Raw genomic sequence first — 25,819 nt, 5'->3', positions numbered from 1 at the left:
CTAATGCACATCCCCAGAAACAGCCAGTGATGTCTCCAATACTTGGGTCCTTGCGATGCAGGTGTGAGACCCAGATTGAGTGAACCTGCTGGTTCACTTCCCAGATGCCTCCAATGGCTGGGGTTGGGCCAGGCCAAATGTCAAATGGAATATTCTCTCTCTCACTTTGCCTTTCAGATAAATTTTTTTAAGGAGCAATCTTTTACCATAGTCTCAAACAAAATCTCTTTATTTCTCCATAGTTTTAATATTTTTCAACCATCCAGGATTTTTAAAAGGCTTCAGTAAAACCAGAAGTTGGATTATCTATAAACAGGAAACCAAAGAAGTCTAAAAAAATTTTTCAATATTACAATTTTAATTCAGAAGGTTAAAATTATGGGGTAAGAAATGCTGACACTCACTCTGAATTACCCTTAAAAATGACTCTTTTTAGTTGTGCTTTTTAAGTCCATGGTAATTATTAGCATTTGAAAAAGATGATTCTGTTGAGTCCTAACTAGAGCTACAAACTCCGGCTAAACCTTGTGACTCAGCCTAGAGAGATGAAAATAAAATGTGAATGGTTCAAGTAGTCAAGAGAAACAGGGAACATTGTTTCTGATTTTCCGATTGGATATAAATTTCCCCACTCACAGCCTCTGAACTCAGGTGTATCAACACTACCCAAATAATTGTGCATTTTGTGCAACCCTACCTGTTTACCCAGGTGGCTGGTGGGAGCTGACTAACTGATAATGCTGAAAAGAAAGTGAAAAAAAGTCCATTTGCAACCTGGTTTTGCCTTCCTTGTGCCTTACTCGTATCTTCCATAGGCTCCTGGATGCCCAGAACAAACTCTCTACAGTTTCTCCTCAGTGCTTTTTATGTAGAAGTGTTATTGAAGAACATAAACCAAAATTTAATATTTCGGGTTCTTGCTATTTGCCTAGATTAGAATTCTAAGCACCTGCCCATATGAAATAGACAACATGGTAAAGTTCAGGATTTATTTGGAAAGTGAGAGAAATACATAGGAACGTGAGGGCTTTGTTAAGGAAACGTGGGTCAGAAAGAGTAAGTGGGGCATTGCACACCAGCCTTTTCCAGAGGGCAAGCCAGAGGCTGTGAGAGGAGAGTGGTGAGAGGGCAGGCAAGCACAGCACGGGAGAGCAGGCAGGAGAAGCGGCAAAACAGGGCCAGCTCAGCACACGGCAGCCTCATATCCACTTCCAAAATGGGAGTGGTTATGTAGTCTGATGGACAGGTGGATGGATATAGGTGAGATCACACAGGGGTCAAGGAGGTGTGGCCTCCAGTCCATGAGCACAATTCTATCTCCCTGATTGGGTAGATATCATTGTCCCCTCAGAGATTCCAGACCGTTAATCTTAAGGAGGTACTGAAGGACATAGACTCATCATATCTCCTATACCTACTTCCTGCTGATCAGGGACACAGACCCTGCTTGTCCTACGTCCGGAAATCTCTTCCTGTCTCATCTAATGAATTCATTCTTGAGCTGGAGAAGTTTCAGTCACCACCAATGGCTGTATCCCCTACATGGTCATCATTACTCTTGGAAGTCATTGAGTTCTGAAACACACAAGTTTATCAATCAGCATAAACAAAACTGGAACAAAACCAATTGTAAGTGGAGTGCCCTTTATGATGGAAAGAACATGCTTTATAGACTCCCAGATGGTGGGTGGTGATAGGCTATCTGTATGCAGATTATAAAACTATTTAGCATGAGCATAGAGATTTTAATGTCTCTTTCAGTAAACATACTACTGTTCAAGTAAAGGTGGCAGATTCCATCAATCACAACACAGGTTCCTCCTTGTTCTATCAATACATATTCCAAAGCCTGTCTGTTGTCTATAACTATCTTGGAGAGAGTGTCCACAGACATAAGTACTTGCTGTAAAAGCTGGTATGAAGTGTAAGCCAGATTACCTAAAGCTATGGTCAAGTGTTTTTTGTTTTTTTTGTTTTGTTTTGTTTTATTTTATTTTGTTTTGTTTTGTTTTGTTTTGTTTTAATTAGCTTCATGTGGTTCACCAGGACAGGTAGTAGTTTAAGCGACATTTTGGCGGTCTCCTGGAAAAGCTTAGCTAGAATTTTCTTAAAACTATGATTAGTCTTTTCAACTTTACCCAATGGCTGAGGTCTCCAAGAGGCATGGAGATGGTAAGAAATTTCTAGAGCAGCAGCTACCTGTTGAGTTATTTTAAATAAAAATGAAGGTCCATTGTCACTCTGAAGTGACTGTAGGAGTCCAAAGCATGGTACAATGTCCTTCAGCAAGGCTTTGGATACCTCCTGTGCCTTTTCTTTTCTTTTCTTTTCTTTTCTTTTCTATTCTCTTCTTTTTTGAAGATTTTATTTATTTATTTGAAAGTTAGAATTACAGACAGTGAGAGGGAGAGACAGAGAAAAAAGTCTTCCTTCTGTTGGTTCACTCCCCAGATGGCCACAACAGCTAGAGCTGCGCCGATCCAAAGCCAGGAGCTAGGTGCTTCTTCCTGGTCTCCCATGGGGTTGCAGGGGCCCAAACACTTGGGCCAACTTCTACTGCTTTCCCAGGCCATAGCAGAGAGCTGTTTATAGTGGAGTAGACACTGAATGTTCTCCGTCCATCCTCTATCAAGGTTCCCCATTGATTCTGGTTGCCTGTAGCTCATTCCTAGAACATTCTTCGGGAACGCACTTGGGGAAGACATTCTAAGTTTATAAGTTTGTGTCCTAAATTTGGCTGGACACAAAATCCTTGGATCTTTCTTACTTTGTTTTCTTTCTCAAAAAGCTTTTTTTTTTAAAGATTCATTTATTTGAAAGGCAGAGTTACAGAGAGGCAGAGGCAGAGAGAGAGAGAGAGAGAGGTCTTCCATTCACTAGTTCATTCCCTCAAATGGCTGCAATGGCTGGAGCTGAGACAATATGAAGCCAGGAGCCAGAAGCTTCTTCCAGGTCTCACTCACAGATTCAGGGGCCCAAGCACTTAGGCCATCTTCCACTGCTTTCCCAGGCCATAGCAGAGAGCTGGATTGGAAGAGGGGCAGTCAGGACTTGAACCAGTGACAATATGGGATGCTGGCACCACAGGCAGAGGATTAACCTACTGCGCCACAGAGCCGGCCCCCCAGTGCCTTTTCTGTTTTAGATGGAAAAGCTTATATCTATCCTGTGAAGGTATCAATAAAAACTAGAAGATATTTATAATTATTTGTTGGAGGCAGTTAGTGAAGTCAGTCTGCCATCTGCACTTGGGTATATTCCTCTGCTTTGCACAGGAGTCAGCAAGGAGGCAGTTTTACATGACCACCAGAATTATTTTGTAAACACAGTGTGCGAGAATGAGTTACTTCCCTCATGATAGCATTTAGTCCTTTCCCTGCAAACACTCAAGGGACTGTTTGCATCAAAGCTTCTCTTCCCAGATGAGTAGAATCATGTATTTCCTTAATAATTTTCCATTGAGAAGCCATTGGGAACATAACCTTGTGATCCAAAGCCCTCATCCATTAGCATCTTTAGTATAACCCCGTTGTTGGGCCCATTCAATCTCAGACTTGATGTAGTAAGGTTCTTTAGTCATTACTACAGGTTGATGTAGTAGAGCTATTTCTAGAGCTTCCTGTGCAGTTCTTTTTGCTGCTTTATCTGCTACTGCATTTCCCAAGCTAACATAGATGTCTCCCTTCTGATGTCTGTTACAGTTAATGGCAGCCACTTCCAAAAACTCTAGTACTACCTGAAGTAGAGCCATTATCTCCTTTCTGTATTTAACAGGGGAATTCTTTGCAGTCAGTAAGCCTCTTTCTCTCCAAATTGTTGCCCGTGTGTGTAATGCACGTAAAGTATATTTGGAATCTGTATATATATTAACTCACTGACCTTTTCCTAGTTGCAAGACTCTAGTTAATGCAGTAAATTCAGCCTTTTGAGCTGAATTATTGCTTGGTAATGCTTGAGTTTCCATTTCCTGGGTAATATCTACTATAGCATAACTTGCCTTTCTAATTTCTTCCTTCATGTAGCTTTGGCCATCAGTAAGCCATTCAGCATCTGGTTTCTCCACAGACTCATCTTGTAGGTCAGGTCTACTAGAATACACCTGTTTTATAGTTTCTACACAAGAATGAGTTAACTCTTTCTAGTACCCTCAAGTGGTAACAGAGTTGCTGGGTTGAGGACCTGGCACACTTTAAGAATTTTCTCAGACAAGTCTAACAGTAGAGCCTGATGTTTTATGAGGTGCCCTCCTGTTAGCCATTGATGTCCTTTAACTTTCAAGACCCCTTGCACCTGGTGTGGAATTTGAACTTCAAGTGGCTGGCCAAACGTCAGTTTGGTGGCTTCCTCCACCAAGAGTGCTGTAGCAGCAACAGCCCTTAAGCGTGCAGGCCACCCTGTAGCCACTGAATCTAGCTGTTTAGAAAAATGGGCCACTGGTTATGGAAGTGGACCCAATTTCTGAGTCAGTACTCCTAGAGCAACCCCCTGTTTCTCTGCTGTAAACATGGTGAATGGCTTACTCAGGTTAGGAATTCCTAATGCTTGGGATTCTGTTAAAAGCTCTTTAATTCTTTGATATGACTTCTGTAACTGCCCTGTCCAGCAAAGTAGGTCTATGTCAGGGCCTTTTAAAGCTTCCTACAAAAGGTTGGCTATTAATCCAAACACTGGAATACATATTCTACAGAGTCCTGCTGTTCCCAGAAATGTTCTCAGCTGCTATTTCATCTGTGGTGACTCCACACATAGAATAGCTTCCTTTCTCTTGACTGAAAGTGCACGCTTCCCTGGGGATAGAATATATCCCAGGTAACCTACCTCTTGTTTAGAAACCTGAGCTTTTGTTGAGGAAACTGTATCCTCATTCCACTATGAAGCTCAAAACCTGGGTGGTATTTTTATCTGAATACTCCCTAGAGGGGCTGCAGACTAGAATATCATCTACATATTGAAGACTGTGCCATTATTTAGCTCTAATTTCTCTGGGCTCCTTTGCAAGTGCATGTGCGCAGGCTGTCCCAGAACCTTTGGGGGAACACGGTCCATGTGTATTGCTCAGTTATACCTGAAGCTGGGTCAGTCCATCCAAAGGCAAATAAAAATGCTGAACTTAATGGAACGCAGAAGAAAGCATCCTTTAGGTATAAAGCTGTATACCATGGGTCCTTTCAGGTATTTGTGTCAATAAAGTATAAGGACTTGGCACAATAGAATGAATTGGAATAACTGCCTCATTAATAGCCCTGAGGTCCTGAACCATCCTGTAGTCTCCATTCAGTTTTAAAACAGGCAAGGTAAGAGTATAACAGGGAGATTGACATGGGACCAAGAGCCCGTGTTTGAGAAACTTATCAATCAAAGGTTAGAGACTCCATCTCCTAGCTTCTGGCTTTATTGGATATTGGCGCTGGTCAAAAAATGCAGTCTTAGCCTTTAAGAAAATCTTGACAGGCACAGCAAGTGTAACCTGTCCAGGAATTCCTTGATCCCAAACTCAGGGATCTACTCTTTTATTTTTTTAAAGATTTGTTTGTTTGAAAGTCAGAGTTACACAGAGAGGGAAGGAGAGACAGAGAGAGAGAGAGGTCTTCACTCCCCAGTTGGTCACAACAGCTGGAGCAGCACTGATCCGAAGCCAGGAGCCAGGAGCTTCTTTCTGGTCTTCCCATGCAGGTGCCGGGGCCCAAGGACTTGCACCATCTTCTACTGCTTTCCCGGCCATAGCAGAGAGCTGAATTGGAAGCAGAGCAGCCAGGTTTTGAACCAGCGCCCATATAGGATGTCAGCACTGCAGGCAGTGGCTTTACCTGCTACACCACAGCGGCAGCCCATACTCTTTCTTTTATATCAGTAGGAATATTATCTAAACTAGGATGTGCCTCATCCCAGTACTAGTACTAGCTAGTAATTACTAGCATCATAACAAATTACTTACACTTAGGGGAAGTTAACTTTTAAAAAGTACCTAAAGGTGATAACAAATCCGTTCCAAGCAATGGAGTTGGATGCTCCAACATAACTAAAAAATGGTGAGTAACAAGAACATCTTCCATCTGACACATCAAGGGTAAGGAGAATCTTTGGGACTGAGGTTTCTCATCAACTCTCATAACAGTGCAACTTTCAAGGGAAAGGGGTCCAGCTTGGGAAGTGAGCACAAAGTAGCTCCTGTGTCAATTAAAAAATTAACATGCTTCCCTGCAACCTCAGTAGTCACCCAGGGCTCTTGACATGATAAGCCTAGGCTGTGGAAGCCATTTGAATCCCCAAATTCTATCAGTCTTCAGATAAGGCCATGAGCAAAGTGGAAGTCTTCTTTGATGACCACTTCTTTCCACTGGGGTCTCACCCACAGAGGTCCTCCTTTGATGACCACTTCTTTCCACTGGGGTCTCACCCACAGAGGTCCTTCATGTAGGGAGACATTTTGCATCAGTGCCCTGACTTTCCATGGCTGAAATGCTCTTGTGGGCCTTTCAGCCAGATCAGAATGCTTAGGGGCTGACTCTGAGGTCACTGAGTACTACGTACAGCAATTGCCATTCTATGAGTCTACTATATGGACTGCTTCCATATTGAAGCACTCTCTCCTGTTTTAATCCTATCTATTATTAATAAACAGTTAATCCTATCTATATGATCATATGATCACCAAACACTTAAAGTGCTATTTTTACCATCTAGCTTAAGGAGAGTTGGGATCTCATGGTAAGTCTGCAGAACTATACAGCTGAACAATCTCTTTGTAGGACCTGAGAAGATAAAAACAGACACAGCTCTTCACAAGCTTAATTATCTTTAAGCATGTAACTTGGATGCACTGAATTAGCTATAATTTTGACACCTTAAAGTCTCCATTTGTACATAAAATGGGGCCCATTACTTTACCCAGCCCACTGAGGGGGCTCCCAATTTTTATCTTTTTCTTTAACCCAGTGTAAAGCTAAAACACCATACCAAAACAAAAATACAACACCACCTTGTCCAAGATGAACTCTCAGAAGGCCCACTGTGCCAGGGATACTAAACCCTAGGAGGCCACTGCCATGCCTGGGGAATGGAACCCTAGGAGGACAAAGAGAATCAATGTAAAGCTAAAATAAAAATATGGGAATCCAAAAGGGGACCAGTGCATAGCCAAAAAGATAAGCGAGCTGGTGTGAAGCCAAAAGGTTAAAAAAATGAGGGATCCAAGAGGTCTAGCATAAACCCAAAATAAAAAGTTAAAATAAAAATGCCATAATACCAAAACCAGCAGAGATCCAAAATAATAAACCAGCATAAAGACAAAATAAGCTTTAAAAAAGCCATAACAAAAAACCACTCCGCTAATTGGGCATGTGCAGCATGTGGTCAGCCATGGGGGCTGCCATCTTGGGGGTGGCGTCTGTTGCCCATCTTCCAGTTAGGGCAGAAGTCCCCATGGGTACCTCCATCTTGGAACTATGTGTTTTTAATGGAGGCACTATCTTGGCAACCATGTGTGAAGCAGTTTGAAATTTCCTTACCATGTTGGCTGGTTTTTAAACAGATTAAACAAGTCCCTTTGTGATTGCCATTCATGTTATAAGAAAACATAAGCCAAAATTTAATATTTTGGGTTCCTGCCATTTACTTAGATAAGAATTCTAAGCATGAGCCCATATGAGATAGACAACATGGTAAAATTCAGGATTTATTTGAAAAGTGACAGAAATATACAGGAATGTGAGGGCTTTATTAAGAGAAACCAGGTCAGAAAGACTAAGTGGGGCATTCCATACCAGCATTTTCCAGGGGGCAGGCCAGAGGCTGCGAGAGAATGCACGGGCAGGAGAGTGGCGATAGGGCAGGCAAGTGAAGCACGGGAGGGCAGGCAGGAGAAGCGGCAAAACGGGCCAGCTTAGCGAACTCCAGCCTCTTATCCACTTCCAAAAGGGGAGTGGTTATGTAGTCTGATTGACAGGTGGTTGGATACAGGTGTGATCATGCAGGGGGCAGTGGGGTGAGGCCTCCAGTTCATGAGCCTAATTCTATCCCCATGATTGGTCCCATATCAGAAGCAACTTACTCTTTCCCTGTTACTCTTATCTAAGTCTTAGATCATTTCTGTTTTATAGTGTTTTTTGTATTTTGATGATTTCTGAACTTATCCAGAGGAGAAAATAGTGCAATCAACCATGCAACACATATCTGTTACTCAGCCCAAACAATTACTACCAGTTATATTGCCAGTCTCCTTTCACCCACCTTTATGCACTTCTGCCATATTTTTAAAGACTCATTTTATTTATTTAAAAGGCAGAGAGAAATGGATACACAGAAAGAGATGACTGGTTCATTCCACAAGTGGTTGCAATGGCTGGAACTGGGCCAGGATGAAACCAGGAGCCTGGAACTCCATCTGAGATTCCTACATGAGTGGTAGGGGCCAAAGTACTTGGGCCATCTGCTGCTGCTTTCCCAAGTGCATTAGCAGGGTGCTGGATCAAAAGTGGAGCAGCCTGGATTTGGACCAATGCTTTGATACGGGATGCTGGTGCTGCATTTTGCAGCTTAACCCATTTGCCATGGCAACAGCCCCTCCTCCCATTTTTTTTTTTAAACTGGAATATTTTTTAAAGCAAATCCCAGATTTCAACACTTCCCTGCTGAGCAGGAATAATTTAAAATATAACTGCCCTAGAATGGTCATTTCTTTTTTTGTGATTTTTTTTTTTTTTGGACAGGCAGAGTGGACAGTGAGAGAGAGAGAGAAAGGTCTTCCTTTTGCCGTTGGTTCACCCTCCAATGGCCGCCGCGGCCAGCGCACCGCGCTGATCCGATGGCAGGAGCCAGGTACTTATCCTGGTCTCCCATGGGGTGCAGGGCCCAAGCACTTGGGCCATCCTCCACTGCACTCCCTGGCCACAGCAGAGAGCTGGCCTGGAAGAGGGGCAACCGGGACAGAATCCGGCGCCCCAACCGGGACTAGAACCCAGTGTGCCGGCACCTCAAGGCGGAGGATTAGCCTAGTGAGCCGTGGCACCGGCCCATCATGGTCATTTCTAATAAAATGACCAGTGATTCTTTAACATTAGCTACTAACCAATCCATATTCAAATTCTTCAGTTTTCTCAAACCCTTCATAACAGCAAGGAAGTGGTAGAAGCTTGGGTTTGAACACAGGCAGCTGGACTCTAGCAGACGCGAAAATCTGTAACCCTGAGAAGGGAATTCACACAGAACTGAAGGAGCTGACAGGGAGCAAAAGCAGCAGGTGACAGCATGCCAGGAAACTGTAAGCAGAAAGTTGCTCATAACCTCATAGCAAAGGGTGGCTTCAGTCAGAAAGGGAGTTCAAAATGGGTCCTTTCAGGAAACTGATAACCTCAAGGACAACTTTGGAGGCAGCAGATGGAAAGAGGTGGCAGGGTCCAACTAGACCAAGAAGTGCAAGGTGGATGGCAACAGCATCAGGCCCTGGTGGGTCCTGGAAATATGGTTGCCACCAGGGAAATGCATGGGAATGCCTCTCTCTCAACTCAGCCACAGCTGCACAAAAGCTGCACCAACCAGCAGAGAGCCTTGGTAACCCACAATCATATATCATGTTCACAAGACAAGACTCAAAATACTCCCTCTGCATTACAGGTGATTTGGGATGTTTTAAAACAAGAGATAGCCATAATCCCTATCTTTTGATGGTTTTGATTCTGTAAACAAGGAATGAAAAAGAAATGCTGAAAGAAGAAACTAAAGATCAGGCTGAAGCTTTCTTAGAGCCGGGTCCTAGAATCACAAGATGCTGCCCAGAGAAGCTGGTGTTCCATGATTAACCACAAGGTGGCACTGTTTTGAGCCCAGTCCCTGAATACCGTCAAAAATCAATGTAGACAATGGTGATTGTATTACCATTTTTTAAAAGATTTATTTATTTTTTGGAAAGGCACAGTTACAGAGAGGCAGAGAGAGAGAGAGAGGAAAAAAAGTCTGCCATCTGCTGGTTCACTCCCCAAATGGCCACAACAGCAACAGCTGGGCTGATCTGAATCTAAGAGCAAAAGCTTTTTCCAGATCTCCCATGTGGGTGCAGGGGCCCAAGGAATTGGGTTATCTTCTGCTGCTCTCCTAGGTCATAACAACAGAGAGCTAGATCAGAAGTGGAGCTGCCAGGACTCAAACTGCCTCCCATATGGGATGCTGGCACTGCAGGCAGTGGCTTTACTGGCTACGCCACAGCACCGGCCTTGATGGTATTACTGTTTCAAGGCAGCCATGAAAATGCATCCCTTTGATGTACTGCTGTGGGACACATAATTGACTGTCAGCCCCAGACACTCTGAATTCTCTTCTGTATCCATCCACGGGCTGCTCCAGGACAGTGCTGGGGCACAGCCGAGCTCCTCCCCATGCCATCAGTGTGGTCCAGCTTTTTTGAACCCAGCTATGTTCAAGATGCCCCTCTCCTGCCCAGTTGTCAGGACTTCAGTACAGCCTCATTCAGAGGTGACCCTGTAAGATTGTGGAGACAGGAAATCTTCCCTAGATGTGCAGTTTCCAAGTGGCACAGCTGGTATCCACTGGAAAAGAAAGCAGCCTGGATCGAGGCTACATACAGATTCTGGAGCAGTGAACAACGGTTTGGCCAGGACACACAGGGTTCTGAGGGAGAGGCATGTGGGCACAAAGTGTTATTTTTTCTTGCTCATTAATATCCACTCCAACCCCCTGGAAACAGCTACTCAACCTGGTCATATTAGCTGGCCTACTTCCTCAGTCTCCCCAGAACTGGTGTAAAAGGGCACATTGCAGCCAAGCCCTACAGCATGAACACACACACACACCCCAACCAAGGCTGATGTGGTTACTGCTGCCTCCAAAGGTCCAGCCTATGGGCAGTGGAGAACAATGGTGGGTCTCATCCTGGCACCACGCCCTAAGGAGACCAACAGGCCACTGAAGGCAAATCAGGTGAGTTACAGATTCAGTGCTCCTCTGTAAATAAAGCAGAATTGGCTCCTTTAAATGGTTTTCCTCCACCCACTGGCACTGAGGCTTTGCTGTAGAGGGCGATTCTGAGAGACTGGAGCTGTTTAAGGGCTTTGCTCCCCAATCGCTGTGGTGCAGGCAGCTCACACGCAGTGGTCAGCAATACCAGGCTCTCCCAGGCACCTCCCTCGGTTGTTTTGTACCAGGGTCTCTGGTGAGACACCTCTCTGTGGACAGTTTTCCCTGGTTCCCTGAAAGTTAGACTTCTAGCAGGTTCTACCAGCAGAGCTCCGCAGTCACTTCTCTACTGCCCATTGAGCCGTGGCCTCCCCACTAGATGTGGTCATCAGCCTAGTGGGTTGAGGAAGCCTGTTCTTTGGGTGCTGCTTGTCAACCCAAGCAGTGCCAGTTGCTCCTTATATCTTCTGTTTCAGATTCTTTGGAGCTCTCTTCACTTCCTTCTACCTAATCCTTCATTACTCCATTATTTAGAATTAACTTCCCTTGTTCAAATTACAGTTTGGTCTCTGTGCCATTCCCCATAGTGATAGGTACCTACTCCAGATAAGGGTTTGCCTTTCCTTACTGCAGGGACACAGATACCACCACCATCTGGGAACTTATATAAGGTCTGATCCACAGACACAGAATCCCATGCAACACAACCTGTAGCCAGGTAACCCACTTCCCAGGGAAGGAAATTTCAGAGTGTGTTACACACTGCACATCCACAAGCAGCCAGCCTCACACAGGGCTACAGCAACCAAGGCTAAGCTGAGTGCCATCTTTCAGGATGCCCAACCCCAGTAGGTTTGGGAACATGTTCAGGAACCCACAGGAGAAAGTGGACATAGCCCTAAGTTCCATCACCCCCAGTGCTCCACTGTGGGATCAGAGCAGAGTAGCAGGGAATAGGAACATTGGAAATCCTGGTTCCAAAGAGGCTGGCTGTCGCCAGAGGACACAGCAAGCCAAAGTCCCATTGAAAAACAACCATGACTAGGCCGGCGCTGCGGCTCAATAGGCTAATCCTCCGCCTGCAGCGCCAGCACACCAGGTTCTAGTCCCGGCCGGGGTGCTGGATTTTGTCCCAGTTGCTCCTCTTCCAGTCCAGCTCTCTGCTGTGGCCCGGAAGTGCAGTGGAGGATGGCCCAGGTCCTTGGGCCCTGCACCTGCATGGGAGACCAGGAGAAGCACCTGGCTCCTGGCTTCAGATCGGTACCGGCCGCAGCGACCATTGTGGGGTGAACCAACTGAAAAGGAAGACCTTTCTCCCTGTCTCTCTCTCTCACTGTCCCCTCTGCCTGTCAAAAAAAAAAAAAATGGAAAACAACCATGACTTTTGCAAGGCCATTTGGACTTCCTTTGTCTAGACACCTGGTGGTCACTGCCACCAACAGGGAGGAAGTAGGGCTACTTCTAAACAGGGGAGAAGGAGGAGCACCGATGGAATCCAGGAGACCTGCTGAGTGCTGCTTGCTATTCCCTTGTGCTGGTGTGACTGCACATGCACACACATAGCAACCTGAACCTAAGAAGGGTTAACTGTGCAGCAATCTGAGATAGTTCCCACCAGCCTCGCATCACAGGCTGAATGCTATTACTGCCTTCTGGGGATCCCTGTCTTATCCTCCACAGGCAATTCCCAGTAAGTCTCATGCAGGTCTTATTAGGTCTTGCTATCTGCTCCTCAAAGGAGTTAACACAAGCTTCACGCCAATAGAGCAGTGTGTGATAACCCCCCCCCAATCATCTCTCAATAAAACTCTTGTAATATGAGTAATTGTAGAATTGTTTTTGCTTTCCTCCATGTATCTTTTTCTTTCTGTTACAGGCTTTTAGCACCACAGCCTTATCCATTATAGCACTTCATACATAGGAATTTTAATTTTATGGGTGTGGTTTGATTAATGGTTGGATGGCACATTCTGTCGAGAATGCAAGCTCATTGAGGACAAGATCCATGTTTGTTTGTTTCCACTGTTGCATGTCTGACTCCTAGCATAATGCTGAGCACACAGTGGTGTTGCAGGAATTCAAGTTGGTTCTTGTCTCATGTCAACTAAGAAAGATGATGTGGACACTGAGAGTGGGTGACCAAAAGCTAGGCTAGATTTGATTGAGAGGCAAAGACTTCTGCCAACCAGGAGAGAACCAAAGGGAGGGTTCCAGCAAGGTCTGGGTGTGGGAGTTTACACAGGGAGTGCATATCAGTTGATCAGTTCTTCTACATGGTTTCAATATGTCAGCGGTCTGTTTTGGTTTTTTTATGTCTCTGGAGAAGTGGTCATGGTTGCTAATCAAGAGGAAGTGTTACCTTGCTGACCACTTGAGAAATGTTGAGAGCCAAGAAATATTGCTGACCTCCCCAGTTAAGGAAGGTTATGCTAACCGACCAGCTGCTAAGCACTTGAGACATGCTGCTTTGTGATGGGGTCTGGTCTGGTGCCAAAGCCTAGTTTCTCATATAGAAACTCTCTCTCTCTGCCTGCAGTTACTCTCACTACCTGCTCACATTCCCTTCTCCCAAACAGGAATCACTATCTGCCTATCAACCCTTTTAACTCCTTGTAGTAGTAGCTCAAGGTTAGTTGGAGCCTCCTCAGGAATTGTCCTTCTACAGCAAAACCTGTGTAGCAGCAAGAGAGTATTATTGAAAAGACAATATATGCAGAATTCCTGGAGGCCTGATTCTAGAACTGATCAATATGTATTGATCAGTACAGTGATAATATGAGAAGCAACTCTGACAGGGAGTTGCAACTAAGGTTAGTGCTGCGTAGGGCAGACTTCCTGCAAAGCAGAAACAAACAACTGTCAACACTAGGCAGACTTGCAGGGTTTTTGACAGTCATCAACACAGAGTCATTTGGAAAGCAAATGCTGCCTTTTCTACCCCTACCGAGTTGTATCAGGGCCACCTTGTCCTCCAGCATGGCTTGTGATTCTTACCAGCAGTGATGTTATCAGCTACAGCTGTCTGCAAAAGAAAGATTTCTGATCTCTTCACATGAACACTCTGAGTACACAGTTTAAAGACACCCTTTAGGGATAACTGCACTTAAACACACACATGAGAGAGAACACCTTAAATGTTGCACCCTGGGCATGTCATCAGTCTTACTCTTGTGTTGGTCTTCTTGGGATCCTGGCAAAAATGAGGATTCTGAGGGCCCTGGCCCCAGAGTTTGGTAAATTACATATACTTGAAAGTGAGTGTCACTGTTAAATTAATGACTTCACCTCACTCACTTGCTTTAAGATAAAGAATGGGGGCCGGCGCTGTGGTGCAGCGGGTTAACACCCTGGCCTGAAGCGCCGGCATCCCATATGGGCGCCAGTTCTAGTCCTGGCTGCTCCTTTTCCGATTCAGCTCTCTGCTGTGGCCTGGGAAAGCAGTAGAAGATGGCCCAAGTCCTTGGGCCCCTGCACCCAACGTGGGAGACCGAGAAGAAAGCTCCTGGCTCCTGGATTCATTCAGATCGGCGCAGCTCCAGCCATTGCAGCCAACTGGGGAGTATAACAGCAGATGGAAGACCTCTCTCTCTCTCTCTCTCTCTCTCTGTAACTCTGGCTTTCAAATAAATAAATAAATCTTTTAAAAAAAGATAAAGAATGAACATGTGCAATTTGTTAATGACATTTTTAAATAAGCATCTAACAGGATTGATAGAAGGTGGAATACTAAACCATGATCTATTTGCATAAAATTTAGTTTAATTTGATTTCTGTATACAGAGGAGGTATATGAAGAAAACAGAATACTTTGGTAAGAATTCAAAATACATACCAAGCACTGCAAAAACAATACTACATGTAACTTCTTCTTTGGATTAAGAGGGTTTAAACAAATTTGACTTCAAGTACAAAACAAACTCCACATCAATAATTACCATAAAGTTTTATTGATCCGAAACATTTGCCATCAAAAAGAAGTCATTATAACTTATAATGTATAACTCTGGTTGTAAAAATCATAAGTATGCCACAATTTAGATATATTTTCTACATTTATAGTTAAGTATGAAAATCTTCTGGAAGTTCACATTCCCTCTAACTATTTAAATTATTGCATTTTGTATTACCTTCTTAGAAACAAAAAATATAATCATTTAAGTATGTTAATTTGGGGGTTCCCAAAATTGTTATTTTATCTCATGGGTTAACAGACATTGTTTAGGAAACAAAGTGCATCTGTTTGGGGGATAGTTTATGTATAACTATAACTGATAAATTAAAAGTAGAAATTATGCAAATTAAAAACTCTTACAAAGTACAGAAGTGCACTCTCAAGATGTTAAGGCACGTGGAACCAAAAGACACCTCGCTTCCCTGGGTCAGAGATTGGCTTTACGCTTGAAAGACTCCTTCAACCTTTTGACAGTAGAAAGGTCCCCAACTCCCTCGGGCCAGTTGTCATGATCTGTAAGCAAGTAGGAAATGTAGGTCACTTGCAAATCAGTGAAACTCCATTGTCTTCTTATTGTTTCCCTGTTTCATCCATCATCACAGCAAGAAAAAAGAAATCTTTAGGACAAATGGTATAGTTACTTTTTTTCAACGATTTTATTTATTTGAAAGGCAGATACAGACAGAGAGAGGGAGAGACAGAGAGAAAGGTCTTCCACACACTGGTTCACTCCCCAAATGGCCGCAATGGCTGGAGCTGGGCTGATCTGAAGCCAGGAGCTAGGAGCTTCCTCTGGGTCTCCCATGTGGGCGCAGGGGCCCAAGAACTTGGGCCATTTTCCACTGCTTTCCCAGGCCATAGCAGAGATGGATCAGAAGAGGAGCAGCCAGGTCTCAAGCCAGCGCCCAGATGGGATGCCAGTGCTGCAGGCAGAGGCTTGTACTGTGACGCCACAGCGCCAGCCCCAAGGTATAGGTTTTGTAAAGAGCTGGCTTTGAATCCCAGCTCTTCCATTCACTAGTCTGCCCAAGGCATAATAACATCTACCTTTTAAAGGTATGGGTTAAAGGTGACACTATCCAGCGCCGCGGCTCAGTAGGCTAATCCTCCGCCTTGCAGCGCCGGCACACCGTGTTCTAGTCCCGGTCGGGGTGCTGGATTCTGTCCCGGTTGCCTCTCTTCAAGGCCAGCTCTCCGCTGTGGCCAGGGAGGGCAGTGGAGGATGGCCCAAGTACTTGGGCCCTGCACCCCATAGGAGACCAGGATAAGTACCTGGCTCCTGCCATCAGATCGGCGCTTTGCGCCGGCCGCAGCGCGCCGGCCGTGGCGGCCATTGGAGGGTGAACTAACGGCAAAGGAAGACCTTTCTCTCTATCTCCCTCTCTCACTGTCCACTCTGCCTATCAAAAAATAAAAATGAAAAAAAAAAAGGTGACACCATATGTGCAGTGCTTGGCGTACTATGGATGTTCAATAAATCATATTTCCTTAACAATTTTTACATACTGTGCTGCCTTTGTTCCAGTTGCCTCCCCAGCCATCTTTCCAATTCCCTGTCTCTTCTTTCCAATAGCATCGTTTCCACTTAAGAATCAACGAGGGTATGGGGAAGTGACCTTCTGCTGGCACAACTGGCAGGGGAGGAGGAGGCAGCATGTGATCTAAGCTAAGTCAGCCAGGACCTCCGATCCCCTGGCTGTGTCATTACTTGAGAATGATGTTTACAGAAGCTGATCTAACACACAGTGCATCTCGGAATTTTCTTAGAAATTCTGAAACACAGCCATTCTCCCTCCCCTCTCTCTTTGTGCAGGCGGATGTGAACAGAGAGGCATGTTGTCTCAGGGGCAGCCTTGCAACCAGGACAGCTGTAAACAAAGTCAACACAGCAGAAACAAAACAGAGGAAGCAGGGAAACTGTCTTTGAGAGTTGTCTCACCTCCTTTTCTGGTACTGAGGTAACAAGTCCCTATATCATTTAGGCCCATTTGATTGGCAACTAAACAAATTCTGTCTGACACTGGGCTCTCTCTGTGCATTACCTAACTTCATCCTTCTAACACCTCCACGAAATAAATACTGTATGTGTCCCATGTTGTAGAAAAGAAAACAGAGGCCACTTGAAATTAATTTTCCCAAGCTAAGAAGGGTAGATAGAGCCAGGTTTCTCTGCCAGGCACTCCCATTCTGGAGCCAGCAGTCTTAAAGACAACACCATACCAAAAGGCTACATACTCCTGTCCATTGTGTGGAAGTATTTTTATTCTAAAAAGATAGATATGTGTGCTTTCCCCCAAAACTTAAAACAAATTTAGTACTGACAAAACAGTGTTAGAGTCACAAAAGAAAATCAATTTATTGGAGGCGTGGAGAAGATGCCATCTGGAATTTTTTGGCCTTTCTAAAGGAAAACCAGGGGTGGGCATTTGGTGCAGTGGTTAAATTGCTGCTTAGACACTTGCATCCCACATGAGAACGCCAGAGTTCAAGTCAGCAGCTCCACTTCTCATGCCAGCTTCCTGCTAATGCACATCCAGGGGCCAGCAGGTATTATGGCTCAAGTACTTGTGTCCCTGCCACCCTTGTGGGAGACCCAGACTGAGTTCTGGGTGCACATTAGCAGAAAGCTGGATCTGAAGTTGAGGAGCCGAGACTTGAACCAGGCACTCTGCTTTGGGATGTGGGCATCCCAAGTGACATCTTTACCAAATTCAGAAAAGCTAGTGAATGGCAAACCTGGGATTCAAATCCAGGTCTTTTCTCAAAAACTATGTCACTTATTATCAGTCCTAAAGAAAGGGAAAGCAGCACCACACCACTCATGCCCCACCTAATGGGTCTGATTTTTCTGTAGAGACATGCAAGTCACTTACTGGAGGAAATACATGGCAACCTCTTCTCTTGTACATACAAATTCACACTGAGAATATTTTAAGGGTTTAATTTCCACCAATGTATCCACACACAAAAACTTTTTGAATATATAAAGCTAAACCCTATAATAAATATACATCAATATTTTCTGTGACTAGGAACATTTCCTTTAAAACCATAACTGTAAATATTTTGCCATTCTGATTTTCTGGAGGGGATTATCTGTTCAATAGCAACGTAAGATTGAACCTGACCATGATCGTGAGAAGGCGTAAAGGTAGTGACGACTCACCTGGGATCTCATAGGAGTGAGTATACAGAGACTGACCCCCATCCACGTCTACCAACTGCCCAGTGATGAAGGAAGCTGCGGGAGACAGCAGGAAGCACACCACGGAGGAGATCTGGAAGAAAACACACATGTACACTTAAAAGTACAAACTCCCATTCCTAGTGCTTCATGGTCTCAAGTCAACACATCTCAAAGCCACAACTAGGACATGAATCCTACTTGTGTGTGCACCATCGCCTGACAACACATGGACACCTCCCCTTTTCTGTTTGAGCATCATTGAAATCACTAAGTGACTGGGGTAAAGGTGCTGAGATAGGAAGGAGCCCCAGATGGTGTCAAAGCCACACCTGAGTGAAGAAGTCAGCGGTGACCTCAGGGCTTAAACTCCCCTTTCACATTCCAGGCATTCAGTCCCTTCCATGCCTTTCATTGTCCACTCCAACCCCACTTTCCATCACTGCCTCCCACGTGTCTTTTAGATTTGGGTCCCTGAAATAGTCGGTGTGGCTGTGTAGCAATAAACTGGCACTGTGATTTGTTCAGACTGTGGTCTTGTCAGGCCAGAAGCCTAGCAACACAGACAACAGGAGCGTCCCACAAAAGCAGATTCAGAATCTTACTGCATTCTTTTAATAATTCAAATAGTTAGTTGGTAAGTTCAGCAACATCTACTCCTGAAACCAAACAGGAAGGCAGAACTAATTTCACAGAAGGTAAAGGAAGGTAAAAGCTGATGGCAGAAGTCAAGCTTTTTAAAGGGTACTGATCCCAAACACCTGACCCTCCTAACTCTCCCCTCAGGGACTGTCACTTAAAAGGAGGTAACACACTCAGAGGCAGGCCAGCCACTGGCCAGGTGGGAAAGTTCGGCCCATCTACAGATTTCTCTGACAACCAGGCAAAGGTCAAAATGCTCCCTTCCTGCTGCATGTTACTGTGTTGACCGTCGTCTCTCTTTTATGAAAGAATGACCTACGGCAGCTGCTGTCAAAGTGCAGTGGGGCAAGACCTGGGCATCCCTAAGACCTTTGGGTAGGGGTGGGGCAGTGTTCAAAGTCAAAACTTTCCCTAATAATATTAAACCCTTATTTGTGTTTTCCACTGCATTATCATTTGGACTGCGGGAAAGGGCTGCTGGGAGAGTTAGCATGAATCGTGCCAGGAACACAAAACTGCACTTAGTCAACGAGTACTCATGGGAGCCGGAGGAACGCCCATCTCACTTTAGAATGCCCTTGATGAAGTGACTTGTACTGAATCTTGACCACTGAGTTCACGTCTTCATAGCCTTCTCTGTGATGAGTGTGAAGTCCCCATCCATGCCTGGTTCTTCTGTGCAGCAGATGAGTACAGTGGTTGTTTCAAGGACAAGAAACTGACTGAACTGAGAACCAAAGTAGCCATGGCTTTCATGATTTCTTTTTTTACTTGGAAGAATGACTGACAGTTGTTCATACTTGGGCATTTGGCAGATATTTTTTTTCAAAAACAAACCAAGTGAGACTGTCACATCAAAGGAAAATAACTGGCAGTACTTGCTGTCAGTGATAAAATTTGAACCTTCAGTGAAAATTCGATTTTTGGAAAACTTGACCCTGTCTGCATGAGCTTGACAGCTTCCTGATACTTCAAGGCTTTTTTGAAGAGATCAGTGGAAACACTTGCTTACACAAGGTACATGGCTATGTTCAAGGATATCCACTATAGAATTACTGGAATCATAAAAAATACAAATAGAATCTAAATGCATCTGATTCAACAGATATTGTAAATCCATAGCAAGTTGAAGAAAAGAACAAATTGCAACCTGATTTTATTTATTTTTTTAAAGATTATTCATTTGAAAGGCACAGATACACAGAGGCAGAAGTAGAGAGAAAGAGACAGAGAGAGAGAGAGAGATACTCCATCCAATAATGCTGAGTGAAATAAGCCAGTCCCAAAGGGACAAATAAATATTTTGTTTCCATAGTGAATTTCTAAAAAAACACACATCAAGCTAATAATAAAAACCAGCTTTAGGAATACAGCTGCATTTTCTTCTAAGAATTTCATGGTTTTGGTTTTATATATAGAATAGGAGGCCTAATTTATTGATTTTTCAAATTTGTAAAGATTTACTTATTTATTTAGAGAGAGGTAGAGAAATAGGAGAGGGGAGAAGGAGAGAAAGAGACTCCCATCTAGTGGTTCACTTCCCAAATGTCTCCAACAGCTGGGGTGGGGCTGAAGCTGGGAGTCAGGAACACGTTAAGATTGATATTGCTAGCATTTCATGAAGCACCTGAGTTTCACATACTTCAATCTGGCCACCTTCCTGCCATCTCTTAAGAAACTCCATGTAGCCATGACCATCTGACTGACAGGGTTCTGTGTACCTGCAAATGCCATACGATCAAAGAATAGAGCCTAGAAGTACCATGAGACAACGATGCATGCTGCTCTGAGATCACACTGCATTTGCTCCTGCATTAAGAAGGCACAGCCAGGATATCCCCGAGAGCCAGAAGACACAGGAGAAGGGGATAGGTGGCAGTGAGGGAAACATCTCTGTCAGCCAACCAGACCACATAAAAAGGACACCAAATGATACAGATCACAAAGTCTCAAATATAGTCATTCTAGTCAAAGCTAGAAATACACATCACCTCCTCAGGAACGCCAACCCGTTTAGCCGGGACAACCTGAAAAGAAGATTCAAATAACTCTCGTCCCACGTCACCATAGTTGTCAGCTGCAGTCTGCGAATAAATGATTCCCTGTGTTTAAAATGAAACAAGAACAAAAAGCATAAAAATTAAATGTTAATTGTAAAAACATCAAGGCAAGACAAACAGTACCAATAATTAAGTGGCTTACGTTTAACAGAACACTTAACATTGCTAATATTAATTTTTCTCACTGTTGTCAAAGGAGTACAGTCAACTACTATCTACAAATGCATTATCTTAATCTCATTTTTCATTTTGTGACCTCGTCTCCCTTAATAATCAACCACACCCTGGGCTTTTTCATAGAAGACTTGGATTCTCAAGAACACAATTTTCAGTACATCACTGAGGCACTTAACTGGGAACAATGCGACAAGAGAATCCATTTTGTCTTCCACCAGGGTTCTCTGCTCTCAAACAGAAGACTAAGAAATGGTCTGTGAAACTTAGAAAATGCAGTATTTTATTGGCTATTCACCTAGAATGAAATCACAAATAAAACATTTGAAGCCAATGTAAATAGACTAAAATTTTAACTGGTTAAGTGGTTTTTTATTCCTCTTTCCCTAGATTTCAAGCGTTTATAAAAGCCAGGAAACTTATTCAAAAACTGTATGAGGATCCTTAACAAAAAAAAGTTCTTGGAAAATGGGATTAGAAGTTTATTCATGGGGCTGGTGCTGTGGCACAGTGGGTAATGCTGGCGCCTGAAGTGCCAGCATCCCATGTGGGCACCAGTTCGAGTCCTGGCTGCTCCACTTCCAATCTGGCTCTCTGCTATGGCCTGGGAAAGCAGTAGAAGATGTCCCAAATCCTTGGGCCCCTGCACCCATGTGGGAGACCCAGAAGAAGCTCCTGGCTCCTGGCTTTGGATCAGCACAGCTGAGGAGTGAATCAGTGGATAGAAGACCTTTCTCTCTCTGCCTCTCCTCTCTCTGTGTTACTCTGACTTTCAAGTAAAATAAGTAAATCTTTTAAAAAAAAGAATTTTATTCCTATGCAAGCAAGATTGAAACATGCCTTTTGAGGGGTTCTTCAAAAAGTTCACCAAAATGAGAATCATGAAAAAAACCATGAATGATGTATTTCAAAAATGTGTGCACCAAAATATTTAATTCCATTTTACATGTACTTTTTGAAGTGCTCTCATGTAACACAAGATCAAGTTATCTGTTATTGATTCTACCTATAGGTTATGAGGAGGAGCATAGGAAAGAGAAGTGAAAGTAAAATGAGGAAATTTATCAGTATTAAGTACTTCAAATGATACAACAGTTATATTCATTGCCAATTAAACAATCTGCATCCTTTTACTTAAAGAAGATGAAATCATCCAGAAGTATTAAAGCTTAGACATCAAATCTAAAACATCTAAACATCCCTGGAGGGCACGTATGAATCAGTACTGTCTTTATTATATTCACATACCATTAAGGGTTTTCAAGAAATGCACTTTAAGGCTAGTATTCCAAGCAGTCAACCTTATTTAATTTATCTTAGAAATATCTGAGCACAATATGAATAAAATAACACCAGCTGTAAAGGACCAAAGGACGATGAGGCTGCTACTTGGAGCTACAGTCTTACTAGATGAGATTTCTCTACCAACTTCAACAAGCCAATGTATCTGCAGACACTGTAGCACAAAACAGTATCTACAGATATTATGCTGCTATCCACAGATATTAGAGAAGTTTCAGTACCAGGGATTACTACAATCTTAGCAATGACTAGGGAACATCACAGAAGTGAGACTACAGCGGAGTTGTACAGGATGAGTGAGATGTTTGATGTAGTGTCTCCCGTGGAGTATATGGCCAGTATGCACTACAAATAAGGCTTTGGCTACAGCTTGCCATAAAAAATGAGTTTCTGAAGTCGACTATATTGTGATGTTTTCCTCTCCCATTTACAATATGATTCAGAAAAATTTTCTCTTGACTTCTAGTGGATCTTTATCTGGGAGTTCCTCCCTAAAACTTCGACATTCAATTTCTCTCTCTCCTAATAAAAGATTAATGATGTATCAAGAAATGACTAAATTCTTTAGGAAAATTCATACTTTAAAATGATGTATCTCAAACTTCATGTTAATTTTCCTAATTTTCATTTTAACTTTCATTTTAATTTGCTTTTTAAAATACAGATAGATGCCTGCACATCCATGATATAATGCTAAAACTCATAGATCTTCATGGTTTAAATATTTCACAAATAATTCTTTTTTTCATCTTTTTTTTTTTACTTAGGTTATAGGAAGAGGAAAGAGAGAGAAAGAGACACAGAGAGAGATTGAGATCATCCATGTGCTGGGTCATTCCCCAAATGGCAATAATGGCCAGGGCTGGGCCAGGCCAAAGCCAAGAGCATGGAGCTTCTTCCAGGCCTCCCTCTTGGCTGCAGGGGTCCAAGTACTTGGGCCATCTTCTGCTGCTTTCCCAGGCCATTAGCAGGAAGCTGCATTGCAAGTGAAACAGCCAGGACACAAACCAATATGCATATGGGATGCTGGTGTCACAAGCAGAGGCTTAACCTGCTACATCACACCACTGGTCCACAAATAATTCTAATTTGAGGGTATTTCAAATAGCTCATGGAAAATGCCCATAATATTTTAACTCCATTTGTCCACAAGCACTTGAGGTACACCTGTATAGCCAGTATTGAGACACATTGGCTTAATTTAACATTCTTCACAATCTGGTTATAAATCAAATACTTCTGTAATATAAGTTGCTTTCTAAATTTATTTGTTTGAAAAATCCATCTTTGTTCACATGCTGATCTACTGTCCTGCTATCAACAACACAACTGGAATCAGAAGAGTAAAATTTGTCAACAGACCTCATACAGAACATTTACTTACAGGGGCTACACAATTGATCCTTATGCCATTCTTAGCCCATGACAAAGCTAAGGACTTGCTGAGGTTGTAAACTCCTTCTCTTGCAGCTCCAGTATGCCTTTAAAGCAAAAGACAAATATTATAATTAGCCTCTGTTGAGTATTTCACTAACCAAGCTGACAAGTGTGCCAACGCCCTGACAAGAGCATTCTAATTATGCTCAATGAGACTCTATCTCTTGTTCAGTCTCCACCTCAACAGTGGAAAAAGAATTGAGTCCTTTTAACCAAATCATGGCTCTCTGGTGGTCAAGCAAATCTCACAGGGTATAGGACTGTAAAAGGTCCCCCAAATCATCATCTACATAGTTGGAATATTTTGAAGAACTTTTTATTACAGAGGAAACCAAACAAACGTGTGGGGGTTTTATTACTATTTTTTTAAATTTTTAATTAGTTTTTTTTTTTTTTTTTTAAACTTTTATTTAATGCATATAAATTTCCAAAGTACGACTTATGGATTACAATGGCTTTCCCCCCATACCGTCCCTCCCACCCACAACCCTCCCCTTTCCCACTCCCTCTCCCCTTCCATTCACATCAAGATTCATTTTTGATTATCTTAATATACAGAAGATCAGCTTAGTATACATTAAGTATGGATTTCAACAGTTTGCTCCCACACAGAAACATAACGTGAAAAATAATAGATGATTTTTTTAAATGATGATGAAATCAGAGCAGACCTATTGTCATGTTTAATCCCAGTGAGAGTCAAGTTGGGAATTGATAATTTCTTTCTTTCTTTCTTTTTTTTTTTTTTTTTTACACAGAGGATCAGTTTAGTATGCATTAAGTAAGGATTTCAACAGTTTGCACCCCCATAGAAACACAAAGTGAAATATATTGTTTGAGTACTCGTTATAGCATTAAATCTCAATGTACAGCACATTAAGGACAGAGATCCTACATGAGGAGTAAGTGCACAGTGACTCCTGTTGTTGACTTTACCAATTGACACTCCTGTCTATGGCATCAGTAATCTCCCTATGCTCCAGTCATGAGTTTCCAAGGCTCTGGAAGCCCTCTGAGTTCTCCAACTCTTATCTTGTTTAGACAAGGTCATAGTCAAAGTGGAGGTTCTCTCCTCCCTTCAGAGAAAGGTACCTCCTTCTTTGATGGCCTGTTCTTTCCACTGGGATCTCACTCGCAGAGATCTTTTGCCAGAGTGTCTTGGCTTTCCATGCCTGAAATACTCTCATGAGCTTTTCAGCCAGCTCCGAATGCCTTTAGGGCTGATTCTGAGGCCAGAGTGCTATTTAGGACATCTGCCATTCTATGAGTCTGCTGAGTATCTCACTTCCCATGTTGGATCACTCTCCCCTTTATTTACTCCATCAGTTAGCGTTAGCAGGTACTAGACTTGTCTATGTGCTCCCTTTGACTCCCAGTCCCTTCACCATGACCAACTGTGAACTGAAACTGATCACCTGGAACAGTGAGATGGCATTGGTACATGCCACCTCGATGGGATTGAATTGGAATCCCCTGGTATGCTTCCAACTCCACCACTTGGGGCAAGTCAGCCTGAGCATGTCCCAAATTATACATCTCTTCCCTCTCCCATTCCCACCACCATGTTCAACAGGGATCACATTTCAGTTAATTTTCAACACTTAAGAATAACTGTGCATCAATTACAGATCTAAACCAGTCATATTAAGTAGAACAGATAAAAAAACTACTAAGAGGGATAATGTATTTAGTTGTTCATTAACGGTCAGGGCTAAGCTGATCAAGCCACCATTTCCCATAGTGTCCACCTCACTCCAACAGGTTTCCCTCTTGGTGTTCAGTCAGTCGTCACCGATCAGGGAGAACATATGGTATTTGTCCCTTTGGGACTGGCTTATTTCACTCAGCATGATGTGTTCCAGATTCCTCCATTTTGTTGCAAATGACTGGATTTCGTTGTTTCTTACTGCGGTATAGTATTCTAAAGAGTACATATCCCATAATTTCTTTATCCAGTCTATCGTTGATGGGCATTTAGGTTGGTTCCAGGTCTTAGCTATTGTGAATTGAGCTGCAATAAACATTAGGGTGCAGACCTCTTTTTTGTTTGCCAATTTAAATTCCTTTGGGTAAATTCCAAGGAGTGGGATGGCTGGGTCGAACGGTAGGGTAGATACAATTCTAAGAACATGATGATATTCCCTTCTGTCCTCTCTCTCT

At 43.2% G+C, this 25,819-nt stretch overlaps 1 protein-coding gene and 1 long non-coding RNA gene across 6 annotated transcripts in view; one reads left to right on the top strand and one right to left on the bottom strand.

Moving 5' to 3' along the window:
• The window catches only part of LOC127491567 (uncharacterized), a 43,316-nt gene that overhangs the window by 12,607 nt on the left and 4,890 nt on the right, over positions 1 to 25,819 (top strand). For 2 of the 5 annotated variants that reach the window (XR_016231440.1, XR_011387122.2), the window contains exon 3: positions 14,324 to 14,544. The exons of 2 other annotated variants lie outside the window; for them this stretch is intronic. This is a non-coding gene — a long non-coding RNA (uncharacterized LOC127491567). Of the gene's footprint in view, positions 1 to 14,323; positions 14,545 to 16,673; positions 16,713 to 25,819 lie in introns of those variants that run through there. One more of the 5 variants, XR_016231442.1, reaches the window with a different exon arrangement.
• PECR (peroxisomal trans-2-enoyl-CoA reductase) overlaps positions 14,835 to 25,819 on the bottom strand; it is a 29,576-nt gene continuing 18,591 nt past the window's right edge. The window contains exons 5-8 of the mRNA XM_002712578.6: positions 23,607 to 23,703; positions 20,678 to 20,788; positions 18,027 to 18,138; positions 14,835 to 15,373 (exon numbers count right to left, since the gene is read on the bottom strand). Of these exons, the coding sequence (XP_002712624.3) occupies positions 15,288 to 15,373; positions 18,027 to 18,138; positions 20,678 to 20,788; positions 23,607 to 23,703 (406 nt within the window). The 3' untranslated portion in view covers positions 14,835 to 15,287. The remainder of the gene's footprint in view (positions 15,374 to 18,026; positions 18,139 to 20,677; positions 20,789 to 23,606; positions 23,704 to 25,819) is intronic.

This window comes from Oryctolagus cuniculus, chromosome 3 (assembly GCF_051225735.1).
Source record: "Oryctolagus cuniculus isolate XC-2025 breed Fujian yellow rabbit chromosome 3, ASM5122573v1, whole genome shotgun sequence".
Lineage (NCBI taxonomy): Eukaryota > Metazoa > Chordata > Mammalia > Lagomorpha > Leporidae > Oryctolagus > Oryctolagus cuniculus.
This window is presented reverse-complemented; position numbering and strand designations above follow the sequence as displayed.